Raw genomic sequence first — 20,354 nt, 5'->3', positions numbered from 1 at the left:
GGGGGGGGGGTGCAGTCCGGCGCCGTGCGGGGTAGGCTCGGCCGGCCGTTGGAGGTTTGCCGAGGCCCCGGCTCCGGAGGTCTTGGCGGAGCCCTGTGCCTCGGACCCCCGAGCCGTGCGGATCAGTTCCTCCGAGTTCCCCTCGGGGCTGCTGTCAACCTGTTGCCGATTTGGACAACTCTTTTCTTTTCTTTTCTTTTTTTTTTTTGAGGTGCTCCTTGGAAATGCATCTTGTCTCGTCAGAAGCCTTGTCTCGTTCTGTTTCACGCAAATGCCCTTGTCTCCTGAGTCCCAACTTTATGTGTCCCTCAGTGTCGTTGGTCCGTCCCAAAGCGAACCATCAAGTTGTACATGTACCCTTTCGCCGCGATCCTCGATCCTGTCCTCCGAATGCATTTGTCCCGGTGCCGGCTTGGCTACCCTGAGGAGCTGGCACCGCGTGTCTGGCGTCGGGTGTGCGGTGTCTGCATGTTTCTCTGGTCAACATTCCGTTTCACATACCCTCTCTCTGCCGCTGGCTCAGCCTCGTCGCCGCATGCGCTCCACGGGACGACGTGTGGGGCCTCAGCGTCTTGAGGAAAAGTCGACCTCTTACCGATGCAGCTCATTCGTCGGATAACTCTTTCGCTCAGGCAGTTTGCCTGTTCGGCGGGCGGGGAATCCGGCCTTCCCGCTCCCGAGCTTTGCAGAAACCCACCCGGGCTCGCCACCCAGGCCCAGCGATGGTATTTCATAACGAAGCGGGCTCTATGACGGATCCAGCATGCCGCGAGATTTTGTGCGGAGCTCTGCCTATGCTAAGAGCGGCTCCTTACGCTGAGCATGAACAAGAAATCCTGGACAGCCCCCTCGGGTATGCGAGCTAGCTAGGCGGCCATGACATCCAACCACCTTGCCCTCCCCTGGTGTCGGGTGGTAGAAGCCCTGGTAACGGAGCCCTGCCGAGATGCTCTACAGCGCCGGGCAAAGGCGAGCCGAGGCGGCTCCTGGGACGGAGGGGAGAGCGGGACACGGGGAGAGCCGTCGAGCCAAGCCTCCGACTGCCGCATTCCCGGACCCTGAAGCCCGAGAAGCCGCATGGATGGTAACTACTGGTCTCCCGGGTCAGGCTGTCGGAAGGGACATGCTGGGGGGGGGAGGAGCATGGATGTCGCACAAGCTGCGCTTCTGTATGCGTAGTTCTTTTTTATTTTGATTTTGAAGGACAAGAGCAACAGCAACAAGAAGATACCGAGATCGCAAGAGCTCACGGTAGACAGCCCCCACCTCCCCCATTCCCAGATTCGAACTGCGTGCTACAGTATCTCCTTCAACCCCTTGAGCCATGAGGGCAAGCAAAGCGAGTGTAGGTCGTCCGTGACCGTGGCGGTCCGATCCGCTGAAACACACGCACGGGCCCGTGTCGAACCATACGCACCAGAGATCAGCGCTTGCCCGCCGCAAGGCTGTTTGATGTTTTGTTTCACCTCATCACAGGCTGTCCTCCTGGAGCTCTCAGCTCTGACACGGCGCTGTCGATCAGGGCAGGGTACGGTACCACGGACCATGTGGCTGGGAGGCGGAACCTTCGAAACCTGCGAAACGCACCGGCGAAACAAAGTTGTTGTACCGTACATACAGCCTCGGGCGTGCTCTGTCGGGATGCTTCCCAGGGACGCCGTGGAAAAGCGGTGTCTGCGATAACTGCACAAACAAAAAAAGAGCATCCGGCCCCTCTTGGCGTCCTGGTCGCTGGTCTGTCTGGTGTGGTAGCAATGACGCTATCGCGGCCGCGAAGTGAGTGGGGTGGGTGTGATGTGGGGCCGTGCGGCCGAGAGCCGGCTCCGAGTGGTACATACAGTGCGAGAAAGGGAGGGGCGGACCGTCCCTTTCTGCACTATTCATCGCGACCCGCTGCTTCCGGGACGGATGGATCCGGAGTTCCTTTCCTGTTGGTGTTCTTCTCCGTTTTTCTCTTCGATTTTTTTTTTTTTGTTTTCCTCCCTACGGAGCAAGGGATCCTTCGGGCTGTTGTTGGACAGGAAGAGGCCGCGACAGCCCAATTCTTCACGTGGTTTTTTCTTTTTGTCTGGGATTTCTCCTTGATGGTCTGCACTGCAGATCACGCCGGGTCATGTTCCCCGGGTCCGGCCGTAGCTCTGTATGTACTGTACTGTGTACGTGTAGTGTGGTGTACGCAGTAAGCTGGTGGAGGGGCTGTACCCAAAAAAAAAAAAAAAAAATGGGTGGCGGAGAGATAGATCGACAGACAAGCAAACGCCTCCCGTTGGTCTCCATCTGCCTGCCTGCCATCGGGCTGGCGCAGACACGGCCACCTTTGTGCACGTCGGGCGAACGGTATGGGCACTCCGGCCCTCGGGGCCAGCTCCAAGGCTGCGCGCGCCCTTGCTGCGTCCGGCCGTGTCTTACAAGAAGCAGGCGAATTCTCTCGGCTTTCCGTGAACAATGACGTCGAGCAGCGATCGTCAGGAAGGATCCTTTTGGGTGTTTCACTATGTACTTTGTAGAACCTCGGCGCCTTCGCTTCAGAAACTTCTGCAAACGGGACCAAGGGTTGCATGCGCTCTTGCTTTCTTGTTCCATCTTTGGGATATGCTTTTACTACGTGTACTGCGTATAAGTGCCCGCCAGCCTCCCCGCGACCCGGGCGCAGGAATTCCTGCTCACACGGCAGCGCCAAAACCAACGGGCCCGGGCTAGCAGGATCGATGTGTGTGGACCAACCCGCCGTGCATTCCCAGAACCTTCCATCGTTTCCTCGCAAGGCCAGGATCTCTCGGGCTGGTTCTGCAGCGAGGTGAGGAGAGATCAACAGCTCGGGGTTTTGCGACAGTCCGAGTCCGTCCATGGCCGCCAAGGCTGGTGGTGGTGCCCAAGGAAAGCGTCATTGGGGGGTCCATCGTCACCGTCGAGGTTAGCTTGTCGCTTTCTCGGCAGACGGCCTCAGGCGAGCTTCGGTATTGTGCGTGCGTCCGGGTGTGTGTGCGTGTGGGGTCGCATCGGGACTGGCGGGAGGGCGACTTTTTTTCGTGGAGTTTTTGGCATGTCGGAGGGGGGGTTGGAGAAGCGTCATGAGGTTCTTCCGGCTTCCATCTAGACCTGATGCCGCATAGCCCGAGTGCGCACGACACAAGCGTTGTGCTACATGGCTCTTTTTTTTTTTTTCTCCGCGTATTGAGATGAGATGACGTCTTGGCTGCAACACCGCAGCTTCGTGATGGTCAGATCTTTTGTTTCTGATTTGGGCCGGCTGATACACCCAGCAGCGAGATGGGGGAACGGTGGTGTGTGGTGGCTTGAGCCCTGCGATCGAAGCAGATCGCTGTCCGAGACAGACAGACCAGTTCGGCTGCTGTGTTGATCTTGCGGTGCGCCGACCAAGTGGATGCCCAAGTATTTTTTTTTTTTTTTTTCCCTGGCTCCATCGCTGTCCTCGTCGTCGTCGGCGGCAGGAAATGGCTGGCGCGAGCACGGAACTCCGGCCCCACCCCGACGCACCGATCCAGTCACCCAATTCTCGGGGGGTCGCTATTCGCTGCGGGCCGGGAAACCTCCGCACTTGGCAATAATAGGACATGGTGGGGGCTGGTAGTTGGAGAGACGCCAAACCTTGCACCGCTGTCCAACATGCTGCTGCTGCTGCTGCTGCTGCTGCTGCCCGAGTTTTTTTTTTTTTTTTTTTTTTTTTTTTTTTTTTTTTTTTTTTTGCTGGCTTACTCACTCCGTTGTCGTCCAACGTCAGCGGCATACTGCATACCTCGAGCCTGGCGACGAGGAGCACGGTTTCGATCGTGCTGCGCAACAAGAGGAAGGGCGTGCTGCATGTCAACCCACCCAGTCTGCAGCCGTTGCGAATGACATGGGCACAGACGGCGTGTACCACCTACGCACTTGGGTGGTGGTGTAGTTACATAGTACTCGGTGCTCAGTAACTAATAGTGTGCACCGCGTCCATGTATGGATGGTATGGATGGTATGGATGAGGGGGATGACGGAGTGACGGAGTCCATCGTGTGGCTGGGTCCCACACAGTGCACAGGAAACGGTCGCCGTGGGCCCCACTCCCGGGTCTGACGTCGTTGTTCTCGAGGGAAAGCTTCAGATGGTCCGGAGCTTGGGATCTGCGCCAAAGACCGCAGACACATCGACAAAGGCTGCGGGACACTGACTAAACAAGCCCTCGCGTGGCATGACCTGGCCGTCTCCAAGCATCTCGGGGCCCGAAGGGTCCAGGGCCATTACCAATCACGCCCTCCCGGATCCGGCAACCTCCTTTCTCGGCTCGCGACATGGGCGCTTTAAACCCACAGCCACCCGGTCCCAGCGACACCACACCGCTGCCCGTTCCCGGCTCCCCGTGGATTATATACGGCTCTCTTGTGTGGCTCTGCGTGATTCCATGTCTCGTCACCGTAGATGATCTCCATACCTACCGCCTAATCCCATCGCCGGCCTGCACGCCCGCCTGCTTCGAGATCCGCAGGACTACTTGCTGTGCGCCTCGCAACCAGGTCTTGCTAGGTCAGCGGTTCGTCCGAACTACACAAACGATAACGCATTCCCGCCTTGGAACCGAACGTGTGACAGTCGCCGCAAGTCAAGGGAGTGGCGTCTCCCGCGCCCGATGACGAAGAACCTGCAACGGCATAAAAGCGCCCGTTCTCTCGACGAAATCCACGATTCCTGGGCCGCTCCGGGGGGAAGACCAAGTGTCAGCTGAAAAGAGCCGTCGCTGCAGAATCGCCGTCTCATCTTCCGCCTACCGTCTGAACGCGGCATAGACCAACACCCTCCGGCCTGACTCAGAAAGCCCGCGGGCGGAGGGGCCCAGCTTGGAGGACGTCCCGATTCGGATTCCGCCGCACAAGACCGGACCAAGAAGAAGAAGAAGAAGAAAAAGAAGAAGCGTTCCCGCGCCGATGAAAGCGCACACGACCTCTCTCCTGCCCGGCCTCGCCGGCGCCGGCGTGGTCCTGGCCCTCGCCCCGGCCGTCCTGGCGCAATCGCACGAGCACGGGGGCGGGCACGGGCACGGAGGCGCAGAGATGACCGACGCCGACAAGCCGCTGCCCGAGGACCAGTATCCCCCTACCTACTTCTCCCACCCGGACCACAAGGCCGTCATCTACGGCCATATCGTTCTGATGACTCTGGCTTGGGTGTTTGCGCTTCCCGCAGGTAAGCTGGCCCCCACCCCCCGTAGAGAGAGAACCGGTCAGGGGGACTAAACCCGGCGTTCGCTCAGCCGTCATGCTCTCCCTCGCCCGCTCTCGTTACACCCTGCTTGTGCAGTTCGCCTTCCTCGGCGCCAACGCCGGCGCCGTGCTGCTGGGCGTCGTGTACAACGCGAGCACGCCGGACCTGTACCCCAACAACGCCCACGGAAAGGTGGGCTGGATCGCGGCCCTCGTCGTGAGCGCCCAGGTCGTCGTGGGCCTGCTGGCCCGCGTGGCCGGCGCCTTCAAGCGCAGCACGCACCGCTTCCGCATGGGCGCCCGCAGCGAGGAGCGCCAAGGGTTCCTCCCCGTGTCCACCGAGGCCATGGCCGAGCACGACTCGTGCTACCCCCCGGGCCCCTACGGCCGCTTCTCGCAGGACAGCGGCCAGGGGACCGAGCCGCGGACCGAGTCGCTGCGGAGCCAGCCGCTGTCCTCGCCCTCGAGCTCGCCGCGGGACGACGGCGACGCGCACAAGGAGTACCGCGTCGGCGGCGACGGCGACGACAACAACACCGACGACGACCTCAGCGACGCCCACGTGCCCATCATCTCGAGCTCCGGCCGCGCCTACGCCGCGGTCGCCCGGGTGGCCGAGAAGATCTCGGACCGGTTCTGGAAGGTGCTGCTGTTTGCGTACAACGCCGTGGACCGGACCATTTTGATCCTCGGCTTCATCGCTCTCTGCACGGGCATCACCACCTACGGGCGCTTCTTTGTAAGTTTGGAAGCCGGGCGAGGAGAGGGACCCCATGCATCGTGTCGAGGCTGCTAACGGGTTCTGCAGGAGGGCAGCGGCATCTACAGCGGCCTCGCTCACTTCATCAAGGGCGGCGTCTTCTTCTGGCTCGGCATCTTCACCCTCGGCCGCTGGGCCGGCTGCTTCGGCGAGCTCGGATGGGTAAGCAAGCTCCCACGAGCCCGCGGCGGCCTTTCTTTCGTCAAGCTTCTCGCTGACCTTTTGCCCCCCCTTTGTGCAGGCGTGGAACGTCCGTCCCAAGGTCCCCGGCCAAAAGTGGAAGTACTCGGCCGAGTTCGTCGAGAGCTTCCTCATCTTCTTTTACGGCTCGACCAACATCTTCCTGGAGCATCTCGGCGGCTGGGGCGGCGAGTGGACCGCCTCGGATTTGGAACACATTTCCATCACGGTCCTTTTCATCGGCGGCGGCCTGGTAAGCATCCAACATTTTTTTTCCCCCTCGCTAGCTTCGACCACAACATGCGTGCTGACCGTGGGGGGGTGCTCCAAAGTGCGGCATGCTCGTCGAGTCGGTCAAAATGCGCAACCTGCTCAACTACGCCGTCTCCGACGCCCTCTGCCATCCTGATCTCCCCGCGTCCGCTTCCACCAGCGACGTGGAGCGCGGCCACCGCACCACCACCTCCACCGCTATTACCACCGCCACCGATGCCAACCCCGCGGCGAACACGCCCGACGAGCTCCGCGAGCCCGACACGTACGCCTTCTCGGCCAACCCCATCCCCGCGCTCGTCATCTTCCTCCTCGGCCTCATGATGTCGTCGCACACCCAGGCGTCCATGATCTCCAGCATGGTGCACAAGCAGTGGGGCAACCTGCTCGCGGGCGCCGCCTTTGCGCGCGCCCTCACGTACGTGGTCCTCTGGCTGCGCCCGCCGCGGAGCGTGTACCCGTCCCGGCCCCCGACGGAGCTCCTCGCGAGCTTCGGCCTCATGGGCGGCGGCGTCATCTTCATGTCGAGCGCCCACGACGTGGTGCAGGGCATGATCCACTACCGCCTCGACGCCATGTTCATGTACACCGTCACCATGGGGCTGGTGGGCTTGCTCATGGCGTACACGCTGCTCATGATCGCCCTCAAGGGGTGGGCGGCGAGGAGGGAAGCGGCGGGCAGGGTTTGAAGGGGCTCGCGGGAAGATGACTTTAGAAGAGGGAGGATTCTGGAGAGAAAGAAAAGGTATAAAGGGGGGGAGGAAGAAGGGCAGGCTCACGATGCGACGGGACAAAGGCCCGACGCGGGGGGACACGGGACCTGGATGTGGCATGGCATGGAAACTGGCGTATGGAGAAGGCAACGGTCGTTTGGCGTGGCGGGTTGGAACTGGGCTGGCGGTTCATATTCTATGGATTCCCCCTTCTGTTCGATTTCGTCGCTGAGAGAGAGAGAGAGAGAGAGATACCCTTCTTGGTTTTCTATTGGTAATTTATTTCCTTTTTTGTTTCCACCATAACAAACAAAAACAACAAACATGAATATCCGCGACGATAGACAAACAAGGCAAATGTGACGATGCGGGAGGGACGTGATATCCGCCCATTGGGGCTTGTGCTTTGCGTCTCTGTGTCTCGATGCTAGCTTTCACGGAGCTGGAGAGAGTCGTGAGGAGTGTCTAGACAGTCTTGGTGATTCTTGGGAGTGAGGAGACGACCCCTCCCCCTCCTCCTCCTCCTCCCCACTGGGTCATGCTCGCATGAGCGATCCCATTCTCTCATCATTACACCCACAAACGTAGGTACAAAAATAAATTTATGGATGGACAGGCACATCCTACGCCTGTTCGCATCGAGGCAGCAACAGAATGCATGAAAAAAATCCCCCATCCTGGCCCTTCAATTCATCATGAACTCTTGCTGTAGTAGGTATCAAAACGAAAAAGAAAAAAAAAAAAAAACCATCAGCAGCTGGATCCGGACAATATTAAGAGTAAGCGCGTATGCCTCGCAGGCCTCGTAGGGCCTCGCAGGCCTTGCAGGCCCCATGTCTATCTTTTGGACACCCTCGGCCCTTATCTCCTCTCCTCCACCCTCGACTCCTCTCACCCACACCCGGCGCACCCGGACAGCCTCTAATCGTCCGGGTAGTAGTCCTTGATGTTGGACACAAAGGTGCACGTCTCCGGGTCGAACCGCTTGAAGAACTTGCCCGCCAAAAAGAAGAGCTCCGGCGGGATCATGATGGGATCGGTGACGATGACCACGTTGTCTTGGGACACGCGCAGGCGGTCGACGGTGGTCTTCCGAGAGTGCCTTGTTGGAATTCACGAGTCAACCAACAGGGCTCCTTGAGAAGCCGAGGGACAAGAAAAAGAAAACGAAAAAAAAAACAAAAACACTCACAGACACGTATAGTAGGTCCTCTTCGGGCCCATGTTCGCCGCATGCACCGACTCGGTCGGGTCGTACACGTCGCCTTCCTCCTCGGCCTCCTGGGCGTCCAGGTAATGGGGCATGGGCAGGCACGAATGGCCCGGGGCCGCCCAGCCGTTGATGATGCCGATGTAGCGGTACCGGCGGTGCTGAAACACCTGGCCGATGCGGTAGCGCACGCGCCGGACAATGTCCTGCGTGTAGCGGCGGTTGACGTCGCGCATGCGGCCGTCAAAGTTGGCCACCATGTCGAGGATGTCGGGCACGCGCTGCCACGAGCGGTGGTGCTGCTCGAGGCGGTGCGGGTTGGCGGCGATGTACTGGTTGTAGAGGGGCAGGAGGTACCTTTCGACGATCCACAGGTCCTCGCTCCACGAGAGCGCAAACTTTTGCAGGAACGTGGCCAGCGTCGAGTCCCAGTGCAGGTTGGACGTCTGCGTCATGAGCAGCTCGGCCCACATGGAGGCGTAGATGGCGGCGTCGAGGTTGAGGCCCGGCAGGCCGCTGCGCAGGCGCTTCATCTCGCGGGCCTGGTGCTCGTTGTTGGTCAGGTTGTGCACGTTGTCGTACGTGGCCCGGATGTTTTGCCCCGTGCGCTGCACGATGATGGGCACGGGGGACGGGGCCAGGAACGCGTCGGTGCCCTGCGACCAGCCGTATTCGACCAGGCGCCTCCGGAGCTCGCCGAGGGTCACCTCGTTGTCGGACCCGTACGGGTCCAGGCACATGCGCTTGCGCTCGCCGTCCACCTCGTCGGTGGCTTGGCCGTCCAGGTCCTGGCCGGGAGGGGCGTAGACGGCGACGTGGACGTGGTTCGGGAAGGCCAGGCAGAAGGCGGTGAGCCCCAGGCGCTCGGCGACGCACGTGAAGATGGCGCTCGAGATGATGGGGAGGGAAGGGTGGTCTTGGTCGGACAGGGCGTGGCCGATGAAGCAGTTGCGCAGGTTGCGGTAGTTGATCTCGGGGTGGTCCATGCCCGTCAGGTTCCGGGCCCGCAGCCACCGGACGAGGGCCAGCGCCTTTTGCCGCGTCGAGAGGCTGCCGAACCATGGGTGCTCGGCCTTGAACTGGAACGCCAGGTCGTCCAGCGTCCGTACAACCTGCCAGGGTCAGCCACAAGAAGCTCGGAGGAGGTGAGAAAGCGCCACGAGGTCAAATCGTACGTAGTCAACGTCCTCCTCTTGGTCGTGCAAAACAAACATGTCAAACGCGGCCAACGCCCTGTCGAGCCCCTCGGAGCTCAGGGGCCGCCCCTGATAGCTGGACCATATCTCGACGGCCACGGCCCGGTGTATGCTGTCCAGGGCGGTGGTCGCATAGTATCTGGGGAGGGGGCGGCGGGGTTAGCAAGCCACGACGACGACGACGACGCGGGTCGGAGCGAGCTTCCTACCTTCTGGCCAGGACGTCTTCCGCGGAAGGGTCGCAGTGGATTTGGTCGAGCAGGAAGTCCTTGACGTCGTAGCCCATCTCGCAGATGCCTTTGAGACGGCGGACCTGGTGAACGGTGGAGTTGATGATGCCGTCGAGCAGGCGGGCCGCCTTGAGGTTTCGTTGCTTCCGGGTGACCCAGAGACCCTTCCAATCGACGGAAGACGCCCTCGCCGCGAGCTTCTCGTTGAGCTTGTGCTCGGGGCTCCAGAAGCGGAAGGACCGGACGCAGTGCCATCGCCACAGCAACGGCTCGTTCGCGAGGTGGTGGTAGCGGCGGGAGACGCGCTGCACGGAGAGGAGGGTGTGCTCTGGCGAAAGGTAGATCAGGATGTGGCGGACAATCTCGTCCGGGATGTCCTCGAGGGAGCACCTCATGGCGTATCCACAGGCCACCGGAGCTGTTGTGAGAGGAGAGACCCGATGAGGGCCCGATGAGGCTCGGTGACGAGGCGGAACAGGGCTCGAGGATGTGCTCGATGGCGGACGGACTGGATGAGAGCTCAACGTCGAGAGGCTCGAGGAGGTAGAGAGAGGGGGGGCGGGATCGTGGTCGTATGGCTGGTCTTGAGACGTATTTGTTTGAAAGTGACTTCAACGTCGAATAAGACTCATCAAAACTCGGCATGTAACAACAGCCTTGGCGCGGATTGGTTGAAAGCCCCCAAGGGAGGATATGGGGACGCCGTCGTTGAGACGAGATTTCCACCAAACAATGCTCAAAGCAGCAGGTGCGAGGTTCTATGAAAGGCAAAAGAAAAACCGACGAGGGCAAAAAAAGAAAAAAAAAAAAAACCGAGGCGATGGCGGTGGTGGTGGTGGTGGTAGTAAGTGGTAAGTGGTCAGTGGTGGTAGTGGTGGCGGGTGGTTTGATGTTGCATCGCCGTCCCGTTACAATTTCGTCGCGACGGACGCGGCTTTCGACTCAACACGCATTGGACTCACGGCTTCCTGGGTGATGTGCTGCGTAATACATCCGCGTAGTGTACGGTAACATTACAGTTCTGCGGTCCGTCCCCCCACAGGCAACGTCCCGGTCTCCACTCGATAAAAAAGATAAGAGACGGTCGGATTCCTAGTGGCCCGAGCTTTTGCATCCCTGCTCCCGTGACAGGGATCCCCTCCTCGACCGCGGGGTAAATTGGGAGCGTTTCAATGCGCTGTCCAATGTGCATTGTGTGCCCCTCCGCCAAAAACCATCTGGCGGGAACCCGTGTCCGTCCGAATCGCGCATCTTAGTGACTCACTTGAGGCGCGTTTCCAGGGGAAGAAACAAGAAAAAAAACAACCACAAAGACCGGCCGCTCTCCCTACGACCCCTCTATCACAGTCCCGAGATCCCCCCCCTAGACCCGCCTTTTCCTCCTCCCTACGAATCCCGTCCGGCTCCCCCCCCTCCTCCAGCAGCCACCACCATGGAGCAAGTCACCGACGCCCTCCAAAAAACGGGCCTCGCCGACAAGAAGCCCAAGAAGGAGAAGAAGGCCGCCGCGCCCGCGGCCGACGCCGCCGCCGCCGGCCCCCTGGAGCTGGACCCGCCCCCCAAGTTCCTCCAGGAGCGCATTGAGCTGTTTGAGCGCCTGTACAAGGAGCAGCAGGAAGAGCTGGCCAAGAAGCCGCGCGAGGACATCCAGATCACCCTGCCCGATGGCACCGTCAAGACGGGCAAGTCGTACGAGACGACGCCCGCCGAGATCGCAAAGAGCATCTCCAACAGCCTCTACAAGCGCACCGTGGTGGCGAGGGTCGACGGCGAAACCCTGTGGGATCTGGAGCGGCCCCTCGAGAAGAGCTGCAAGCTGGAGCTGCTCGACTTCAACGACGACCAGGGCAAGTTCGTCTTTTGGCACTCGAGCGCGCACATCCTCGGCGAGGCCTGCGAGCGGAGGTTCGGCTGCTCGCTGTGCATCGGCCCCCCGGTGGACAATGGCTTCTACTACGAGATGGCGCTGCCGGGCGGCGCCGCCGTGCAGCACACGGACCTGGCCCCGCTCGAGAGCATCGTGTCCAAGATTGTCAAGGAGAAGCAGCCGTTCCAGCGCCTCGAGATGAGCAAGGAGGACCTCCTCAAGATGTTCGCCTACAACCCCTACAAGGTGCACATCATCAAGGACAAGATCCCCGACGGCACCCGCACCACCGTCTACCGCAACGGGCCCCTGATCGATCTCTGCCGCGGCCCCCACGTGCCCGACACCAGCCGCATCGAGGCCTTCATGATCACCAAGAACTCGTCGTCCTACTTCCTCGGCGACGCCAACAACGACTCGCTGCAGCGCATCTACGGCGTCTCGTTCCCGGACAAGAAGCAGATGGCCGCCCACAAAAAGTTCCTCGAGGAGGCGGCCAAGCGGGACCACCGCCTCATCGGCCGCCAGCAGGAGCTCTTTTACTTTGACGAGACGTCGCCGGGCTCCGCCATGTGGCTGCCCCACGGCATGCGCATCCACAACGCCATCACCGAGTACATCAAGGAGCAGTACTGGAACCGCGGCTACGACGAGGTCATGACCCCCAACATGTTCAACACCTGCCTCTGGGAGCAGTCGGGCCACCTGGCCCACTACAAGGAGGACATGTTCCTGCTCGACGTGGACAAGGAGCAGTTCGGCCTCAAGCCCATGAACTGCCCGGCCCACGCCTTGATGTTCCGCCACCGCGACCGCAGCCACAAGGAGCTGCCGCTCCGCCTCGCCGACTTTGGCGTCCTCCACCGCAACGAGGCCAGCGGCGCCCTGAGCGGCCTGACCAGGGTGCGCCGGTTCCAGCAGGACGACGCCCACATCTTCTGCCGCGAGGACCAGGTCAAGGAGGAGGTGGCCGATCTCTTCGACTTCATGAGCTCCTTCTACGGCCTCCTCGGGCTCACCTTCAAGCTCAAGCTGTCCACCCGCCCCGAAAAGTTCATGGGCGAGATCGAGACGTGGGACCGCGCCGAGGCCCGCCTCAAGGAGGCCCTGGACGAGTTCGCCGCCGCCAACCCCGGCGTCACCTGGCAGCTCAACCCCGGCGACGGCGCCTTCTACGGGCCCAAGATCGACATCGCCGTCCTCGACTGCCTCAACCGGCAATGGCAGTGCGCCACCATCCAGCTCGACTTCCAGCAGCCCATCAACTTCTCGCTCGAGTACCAGACGGCCGAGGGCGCGCACAAGGCCGAGGCCAAGCCCGAGGCGAAGCCCGAGGCCGCTGCCGCGGCTCCGGCCCAGGACGCCGAGGCCGAGGCCGAGGGGAAGAAGGAGGACGGCAAGGACAAGAAGCCCAAGCTGCTGTTCCCCAAGAAGCCGCTGTCGCCGGGCTGCGCCAGGCCCGTCATGATCCACCGCGCCATGGCCGGCTCCATCGAGCGCTTCACGGCCATCCTGGCCGAGCACTTTGCCGGCAAGTGGCCCTTCTGGCTGTCGCCTCGCCAGGTCATGGTCATTCCCGTCGGCATGGGCTTCCTGGGCTACGCCAAGGAGGTGGCGACGCTGCTCAAGAAGGCCAAGTTCTACGCCGGTATGTGTTTTTTTTTTTTTTTTTTCCTTTGAATCCATGACGCGTTCGTTCGTTCCGAGCTCTCCCGGCTAACGACCCGCCGCAGACGTCGACAGCACGGGCAACACCCTCCAGAAGAAGATCCGCAACGCCCAGCTGGCGCAATGTAAGTCCCGCCCCGCGGCTCTCCTTCCCGCGGCCGACCCTCGAGCCACGTTTGCTGAGCCACGCTTTTTGCAGACAACTTTGTCTTCGTGGTCGGCGACGACGAGATGCGCAACCGCAAGGTCAACATCCGCTACCGCGACGACACGTCCACCCAGGCCCGCGACGTGCCCTTTGATCTGGACGAGGCCATCGAGAAGCTCAAGCAGCTCAAGGCCGACCGCGGCATGTACAACCCCTTCCCGCACAAGGCGGCCGACAAGAAGGACGACAAGGCGGACGCCAAGGCGTGAGCCGGGGAGGGTCGGAGAAGGTATTACGGCGTGGGCTTTGGGCGCAGGGCAGACTTCCTACGTAGAAGCAAAACATGCATCCTTCCCCCCCCCCCCCCCCCCCCCCTTTGCGGTAGTGAATCCGAAAGGGGGTTGTTGAAAGGCATGGAGCCTTGTCGTCCTCGTTCGGGTCGTGTCGTGTCGTGTCGCGTCAACCGTTCCTCTCTGTGCTCGTTCGCACGGTTCCCGTGTCCTTGGGTCGTGAGACGCCCATGGGCGGGCGGGGTTTGCCGGGAGTGCTCCAAGGTCAGCGTCGCCCGTCGTAGCAGGTCCCTGGGAACCTCGCAAACCGCTAGACGAGCGCTCTGGGCAGGCGAGCAATCATGACGTCAAGTTCGGCCGAGCGGACGCAAGGTGATGTATGCTGTACCTCTAGACGCCAACGAAGCTATCAAACACCACGCGTAGATCCATCACCAAGCATGCAAACGGGGCGCACCCAAAGCCCAACCGCAAAAAGAATGCCAGGAACCAACCCGAAAAAGAAAAGATGCCTCGGTGTACAGAAACCATTGCAAAACCACAAGTGAGACATGAGAGAAGTATCCCCTGGTTCCTTTCCTTTCCTTGCCCCCCCCCCCCCCCCCCTCTTTTGTTTCTTTTCCCGCTGCGAACATGACGCTCCCCCAACCCCTCCTTCTTTCCAACCCATAACCGCAACCCTCGTCAACAACAACTACACCACCACCACCCACTCACCCACCCACCCACCCGAATCAACGGTAGAAATCACTCCCCTCCTGTAGAAATCTATCCCCTCCTGTCCGCCGACTCTCCTTTCACAGCAAAACCAAGCAAACAAGAAAAAGTACAAAACCACCGACAGGAGCCCCCTCCCCCTCCTCTCTCTTTGAGCCCCCCCCCCCCCCCCCCAGCCTCGCATTACGGCTTCGGGATCTTGAGCGTCTTGCTCACCATCAAACACCCGTGCGCCACAAAGACGAGCACGACGGGGTGCACGGCGAGCGCGGTGCCCTCGAGCCAGACGCCGCCGGGGATCCGGTCGTGGATGCGGCCGCTCGAGATCCACCACCCCATCAGGGCGTCGAGCGCCAGCGTGGTGGGGATGGGCGTGCCCTCAAAGTAGGCGGCCTTGCCCGAGGCGTCCTTGGGGATCACGCCGTTGGCGGCCGTCACGTTGAAGCGCGCCAGGCGGGTGAGGCCGCACAGGACGAAAAAGCCGAGGAGGAGGTGGTCGAGGGAGGTGCGGAGGCCGATGGCGAAGGCGATGGAGGCCGGGGCGATGCCAAAGGTGATCTGTTTTTTTAAAGGAAAGGAAGATGGTTAGAACCAAGAAAACAGCGAGAGAGAGAGAGAGAAAGGAGCGGGTGGTAGACGTACCAGGTCGGCCAGCGAGTCCAGCTCCTGGCCCATCATGCTGCTCTTTTTGCGCCAGCGGGCCACCCTGCCGTCGAGAAAGTCAAAGAAGAGGCCAAAGGGGAGGAACGCGAGGCCCGTCCAGAGGTTGCTGTGGTCGGTGGGATCGCCGAGGCAGTACCGCATGGCGGAGAAGACGGAGAGGATACCGCAGAGGCCTAGGTTGGAAGGGGGGAGGCTCCATGTCAGCCATGCGTGCGTGTGTGTGTGTGTGTGTGTGTGTGTCTTTGCCGTGCAGGCAGGGCATGTGCTTCTGTGCTGCTTCCGCGGAACCCAGCCCTGGGCGTCCACGATGGGACCGGCAGCGGGATCCAACAACAGCGGGGTGTCCGGACGGGCTCACCATTCAGCTCGGTAATCAGGTCGGCGAGATGGAGCGCGCGCACGAGCGAGAAGTGGCCGGGGTTCGGGGAGAAGAGGAGCTTCTGCTTGTCGACGGCGGCTGCTCAAGAGGTCAACGTCAGCGTCCCGCGTCTTCTCGCGATGCTTGCGTGCGTGTTGGAAGCACCGCCGCAAGACGGGAGGTGCACCGGTGAGAAAAAGAGGGGGGGGGGGGGGGGCGAAGCGAGGAGAAGAGGAGAGAAGGCATCTGGATCTACGTACTGGACGCCTTGACCTGGTCGTCGTTCGGCGCGGCGCCGTTCGTGGCCGCGGAGCTGGTCCGTTTGGACATGATGGTCGGGTCTGGCGGGAAGTGCTTCGTCGCTCTGGGATTCGGGGAGAAAGAGGGACGGAGGTTTGACGGACCGCGCGGATGGGTCGCGAGGCGGCGAGGCGGAAGCGCAGAGGGGAATGAATGGGGGAGGTTGGCGAAAGTGGGGGAGGGGAAAGACGAGAGAGGTGTTTGTGTTTTGCGTCGATCAAAGCCTGGTTGCCGAAAAGCTGCAGCCACGGAAGACGGGAAGACGGTAACTCGAAACACGGAACGATCCACCGAGCCTGCAAGACGCGCGGGCGTGGTTGAGGGTGGTCAAGGGTTTGGCGGTTAAGGTTATTTGTTGGCCCGCAGCTACTGTGCCGGCAAGCATGGACCGTCCGGTAAGGTCGATTCAGGTTGGCTAGGTACTTGACGTTGGTTAGGTAGGTAGTTACCTGCCCGGTAGGTTTGCCCCACAAGCGAAAGTGAGGTTTCCATGGATCCCAGGGTTCAAGGCTGGCGGGTGCCCTGGGAGCAGGGCTGCCCCAAGCCTGGCTTTTGGCGGCTTTTCCCAACTGCCAAGCCCGCCAGCCAAAACGTTTAGCGGATCCTAGTGTGTCCCCCCGCAAAACGAACCGGTTGCTGCCAGGTCGCATGCTTTGGCCAAATGCCGTCATCAACCGCCTGCCAAGGAACCTATGAATCCAAGTCCAGAAGCGTCCCCGGGCCATCTGCTGAAGGCTTGGGAGAGCACGCCGTCCAAGCAAAACGACGTCATTGTGGCATGCTACATGCTCTATGCTACATGCTACATGCTACATACCTAGGTGCGAATCAACGCGGCTTGGAGGGTGGAATGAACATGGGTAGGTCGCCTTGAAGGTAGATAGTTTTCATCACGTCCAAGACCCAACCTACAACCGAGCAGGTACCCTTCAAGCCCAGGCGTCACCCCAATTCTCGCGAACCGACGGGGAAGCATCTCCATTTACAGCCCCTGCTGCAGCCTCGCCTCCTCCCATAACCTCTTCAACGCCCCTTCGTGCCCGGCAAGCTTCTTGACCCACTCGTGCACCGCGGCCGTGTAATCCTTGGCCCTCCCCAGGACGGCCGCCGCGCCGGCCGCGCCGCCGAACCCGTACTCGTGCTCGGCCGCCTGGCGCTCGTGCTCGGCTCGCAACCTCTTCTGCTCCGCCGCCAGCTCCTGCCAGAGCTGCGGCGCTTGGTCCGGCGGGTGGTCGTCGGATGTGGTGGTAGTGGTGGTGGTGGTGGTGGTGGTGTCTGTGACGTTGCCGTCGTCGGCGATGTCTGCGGGCTCGAGCTGGTAGGTCTGGATGCGCGGGTCGGTAGGGCTGACGATCGGGTCCTCTCTTTCCTCGTCCTCCCCCTGCCCCTCCCCCTCCGAAGCCTTGGCGGACCCGGAGAGGCTGCTGGGCGGCCGGTCTGCGCGAGCCCCCGGCCGGGCCTCGAGTCGTCTGAGCCGGCGGATGTTGGCCGCGAGCTGCTCGCGCACCTGCGCCAGCGGGTCGCCGCACAGGGCGAGCAGGCTGAAGGAGAGGCACTCGGTCGAGTATCGCATCATGCGCTCCTGGAGGATCGGGGACATGACCGAGGTCCAGTCCTGGCCGTCGTCAAACTTGCCTGCGGGACAACGACGCGCGGGTTAGGCGGGAAGCAGGGCGGCGGGGAGGTGGAGGGGCGAGCGTTCGCTCACCAATGCAAACGGGCGCCTTCGCAAGCCCGTCGAGCTGCCACACGCGCTGCCCGATGGGGACGAAGGCGATGAAGTGGTAGGCGGTGCCGCCGCTAGCTTTCTCTTTCGATGCGTCTCGCCTGGCCTTCTTCCGCTGGCCGGCGACGGATCGGGTCCGCTTCTTGTGCTCGGCCGCCTCGTTTTGCAGGGCGAGCGCGGCGTTGAGGAGATCTAGCCGTCTTGGGGAGCGGTTAGCCAGCGCCGATCCAACGCCTGGCCGGCGTCGGGGTCGTTTCTGCGGTTCCCTACCGGGCAAAGGAGTTGTGGGCCACGCGGATCCAATCGCTGTGGTTGATCATGTTGCCCCGTAACGGCGGCGGCAGGTTCTGGGAGGCCTCCTTGAGCGCCCGAAGCCGATCGCCCAGCCGGAGGCCCTTGGCGTTCATGACAATGTTGAGAAGAGCGATCGTGGCGCAGGCGTTTTGCGTGGTCTAGGGCATCCTTGGTAAGCCCTCACAACGGCTGGACCGGGAAAGGTCAAGGGAGCGGCACCTGGTTGGCAAACCACACGTCCTGGTCGTCCTCGGTCGTCTCGGCCATCTCCTCGGCAAAGTACTCATACAAGAAAACCAAGCCGTAGACGGGATTCCTGACGCCGGGGGTTCGGGCAGTTAGCTAAGACGCTCCCTCCGTCTCAATCCGAGAAAAAAAAAAAAACACCTATCGGTCCTGCGTCACGTACGGAAGGGCGGCCAGAGAGCCTTCGTCGACCGAGAGCACCTCTTCTATCAGCGCTCCCTTGACGCCGAGCCGGCGGAGGATGGCGGTGAAAAAGGCCTGGGCGGCGGTCAGAAAGGAGACGGTCCGTCAAGCGATGGCATGCCCGGGCGGGGGGGAGGAACCAACCGGGTCCGATTCCACCTCGATCCAGCTCGACCACTCGGCCAGCTCGTTTTCCTTCCACGGGCCCAGTGATGCCTCCAGGAGCTCGTCGGGCAGCTCAAAATGCTCCGGGGCGGCCTTGCGCTTCAGATTCTGCCGGCGAGGAGTCGGCGAGGGCGACATGGTAACGGGGTCTTGTTCTTGCCGAGGATCGGCCCCGTTCTTCCTGGGGCTGCTGCGAATTCGCCCGGACCGGCGGTAGGGGAGAGAGGGCGCATCCAGAGCCGTCTCGTTGGCGTTTTCCTCGGCTTCCTGGTGCTCGGGGTTTGGTTTCCCGAGAGGAGCTGGATCTCCTGGGGGCGGCTCGGCGGGTTGCTCCTGGGCCATCTCCGGAAACCCTTCAGAGGCCGACAAACCCAGACGGTACGGTACAATAGCGGGTCTCCCCAGGACCTGGCGTGCTGGGTGGAAGACGCCGGGGTTGAAGACGATGCTTTGCTTGCTGTTCTCCGGGCGTGCGTTGACGTCTGGCGACAGGCGCTCCTTTCGCCTGAACCTTGATAGCCCTTGGATATTTGAAGGGCCGTGGGGACCAGGAGAAGCTCAAGGCGCTGTACGGTGCTGGCAGATGGCGTTAGAGACAGAGAAACCATGACGATGTTTCCTTCAACCATGGAATCCGGCGAAGCGTGACGGAAGCGCAACGCCGGGGCTAGGTACTGCAGTAAAGGGACTGGTTTTTCACGGGTTCCATCAATGTACAGCTCCCGTCTGCATCATGCCCAAGAGTGACCTTGGGAAAACAACAAGAGTGAAAAAAAAAAAAAAGAAACTCGCACAAAACAAAGAGATAACAGAGAAGCAGTGTTCCGAATAGTGTAGGAATGGGATGGCAAAGCTTTGCTTCTCCCATGAGGCGCTATAAGGCTCCCGGCTCCGAAATGGTGTGAGCCCAGACGTACGAGGCGCCTCTCCACCCCCCCTCTTCCCGGACTTGCAAGGTAAGGCAAGATACTTTGGGTTGGTGAACTTTATGGATGGGAAGGGCCGTGTTGGTCCCTACCTTACACCGGAAACTGGGTTTTGGGCAAATTGGAAATGTGCTGGTTGCTGTAGTGGACGGGGTGATGACAACGAAGAGCATGTAAATAAAAGCTCCCATACCTGACCTGAACTGACCTGACCTTAGGAATACCTAAACAGTCGTAATGTACTACCCGACTTGACAAGTATTATTTATCTTGACTAGAAGCAAAACGGGTTGGCCGTACCCGACTAGGTGATGGATACTTAGTAGGTCAGCTGTGATGGGTGACCTTTTGGCGCTCAAGAGTCACCCGCAAGGCTGCACGGTAATAGCGTACCGAAATATCAGCAGAAAAGCAGAGACGCAAACGTCGGCTTGAAGCTCCAAGCTCAACGCCAAAGCAAGCTCGGGTGGAGGACGAGACGGCAGGTCGTCAAACCCCTGCTTTCCTGTGGGGGCTGCTCTGGCTGCCAGGGCCAATCAGAGAGCACCGCCATCCACGGCAAGTGGGCCCACTTTGACCTGTCGCAGCAACAAACCACAAGCGCGGCCGAAACAAGAAGCGCGTCGGCTTTCTTTTTGGCGTGCAGCTCGGAGCATCAGACTGGAATTTTTGGACAGCACCAGAAATGCGAGACGTGGACGCTGCCCTCCCCCCCCAGCAGCACCACGAGCCCAAAGCAACCAACTGATTGACTTTTGGAGCCTGCTGGCCATCTGGCTCCCCTTCTTCCATCCACGACGACCAGGTCGACCTCGGACGACCTCGGACGACCGCGCTGATCAGCGTCGGATGCGAGCCTGACCAGCTCCGACCAACCACCACTCCAAACACCAAGCCAAACCCCCAACGACCCGACATCGCGACCGGACCTCTCTCTCTCCGCCTCGGATTGATCGCGACACGTTACGCGGCCGGCGCTGCCCTTTTCCTTTTCGATCCCGACTCCTCCCCCCCTCCCTCCCCGTCGCCCTCCCTTCCCTGGCCTC

The 20,354-nt window shown here is 61.1% G+C and overlaps 5 protein-coding genes across 5 annotated transcripts; 2 read left to right on the top strand and 3 right to left on the bottom strand.

Moving 5' to 3' along the window:
* Positions 1 to 4,919: 4,919 nt before the first annotated feature.
* VTJ83DRAFT_2958 (uncharacterized protein) lies at positions 4,920 to 7,097 on the top strand (the record flags this gene model as incomplete). Its single annotated transcript, XM_071009285.1, has 5 exons — positions 4,920 to 5,178; positions 5,246 to 5,934; positions 6,004 to 6,117; positions 6,197 to 6,388; positions 6,468 to 7,097. The coding sequence occupies 5 exons, from the start codon at positions 4,920 to 4,922 to the stop codon at positions 7,095 to 7,097; spliced, it is 1,884 nt and encodes a 627-aa protein (XP_070866839.1).
* Positions 7,098 to 8,042: 945 nt separating this feature from the next.
* Positions 8,043 to 10,152, bottom strand: VTJ83DRAFT_2957 (uncharacterized protein; the record flags this gene model as incomplete). Its single annotated transcript, XM_071009284.1, has 4 exons — positions 8,043 to 8,223; positions 8,314 to 9,443; positions 9,507 to 9,666; positions 9,737 to 10,152. The coding sequence occupies 4 exons, from the start codon at positions 10,150 to 10,152 to the stop codon at positions 8,043 to 8,045; spliced, it is 1,887 nt and encodes a 628-aa protein (XP_070866838.1).
* Positions 10,153 to 11,189: 1,037 nt separating this feature from the next.
* Positions 11,190 to 13,709, top strand: VTJ83DRAFT_2956 (uncharacterized protein; the record flags this gene model as incomplete). Its single annotated transcript, XM_071009283.1, has 3 exons — positions 11,190 to 13,272; positions 13,358 to 13,417; positions 13,492 to 13,709. 3 exons carry the CDS (start codon positions 11,190 to 11,192, stop codon positions 13,707 to 13,709), a joined length of 2,361 nt encoding a protein of 786 aa, XP_070866837.1.
* A 921-nt stretch (positions 13,710 to 14,630) lies between these two features.
* VTJ83DRAFT_2955 (uncharacterized protein) lies at positions 14,631 to 15,798 on the bottom strand (the record flags this gene model as incomplete). Its single annotated transcript, XM_071009282.1, has 4 exons — positions 14,631 to 15,005; positions 15,090 to 15,283; positions 15,469 to 15,567; positions 15,729 to 15,798. The coding sequence occupies 4 exons, from the start codon at positions 15,796 to 15,798 to the stop codon at positions 14,631 to 14,633; spliced, it is 738 nt and encodes a 245-aa protein (XP_070866836.1).
* A 952-nt stretch (positions 15,799 to 16,750) lies between these two features.
* Positions 16,751 to 18,724, bottom strand: VTJ83DRAFT_2954 (uncharacterized protein; the record flags this gene model as incomplete). Its single annotated transcript, XM_071009281.1, has 6 exons — positions 16,751 to 17,403; positions 17,477 to 17,694; positions 17,765 to 17,946; positions 18,008 to 18,104; positions 18,198 to 18,292; positions 18,362 to 18,724. 6 exons carry the CDS (start codon positions 18,722 to 18,724, stop codon positions 16,751 to 16,753), a joined length of 1,608 nt encoding a protein of 535 aa, XP_070866835.1.
* Positions 18,725 to 20,354: the final 1,630 nt, after the last annotated feature.

This window comes from Remersonia thermophila, chromosome 3, assembly GCF_042764415.1.
Source record: "Remersonia thermophila strain ATCC 22073 chromosome 3, whole genome shotgun sequence".
Lineage (NCBI taxonomy): Eukaryota > Fungi > Ascomycota > Sordariomycetes > Sordariales > Chaetomiaceae > Remersonia > Remersonia thermophila.
The sequence above is the reverse complement of the archived record's forward strand: the minus strand, read 5'-3'. Positions and strand labels throughout refer to the sequence as shown.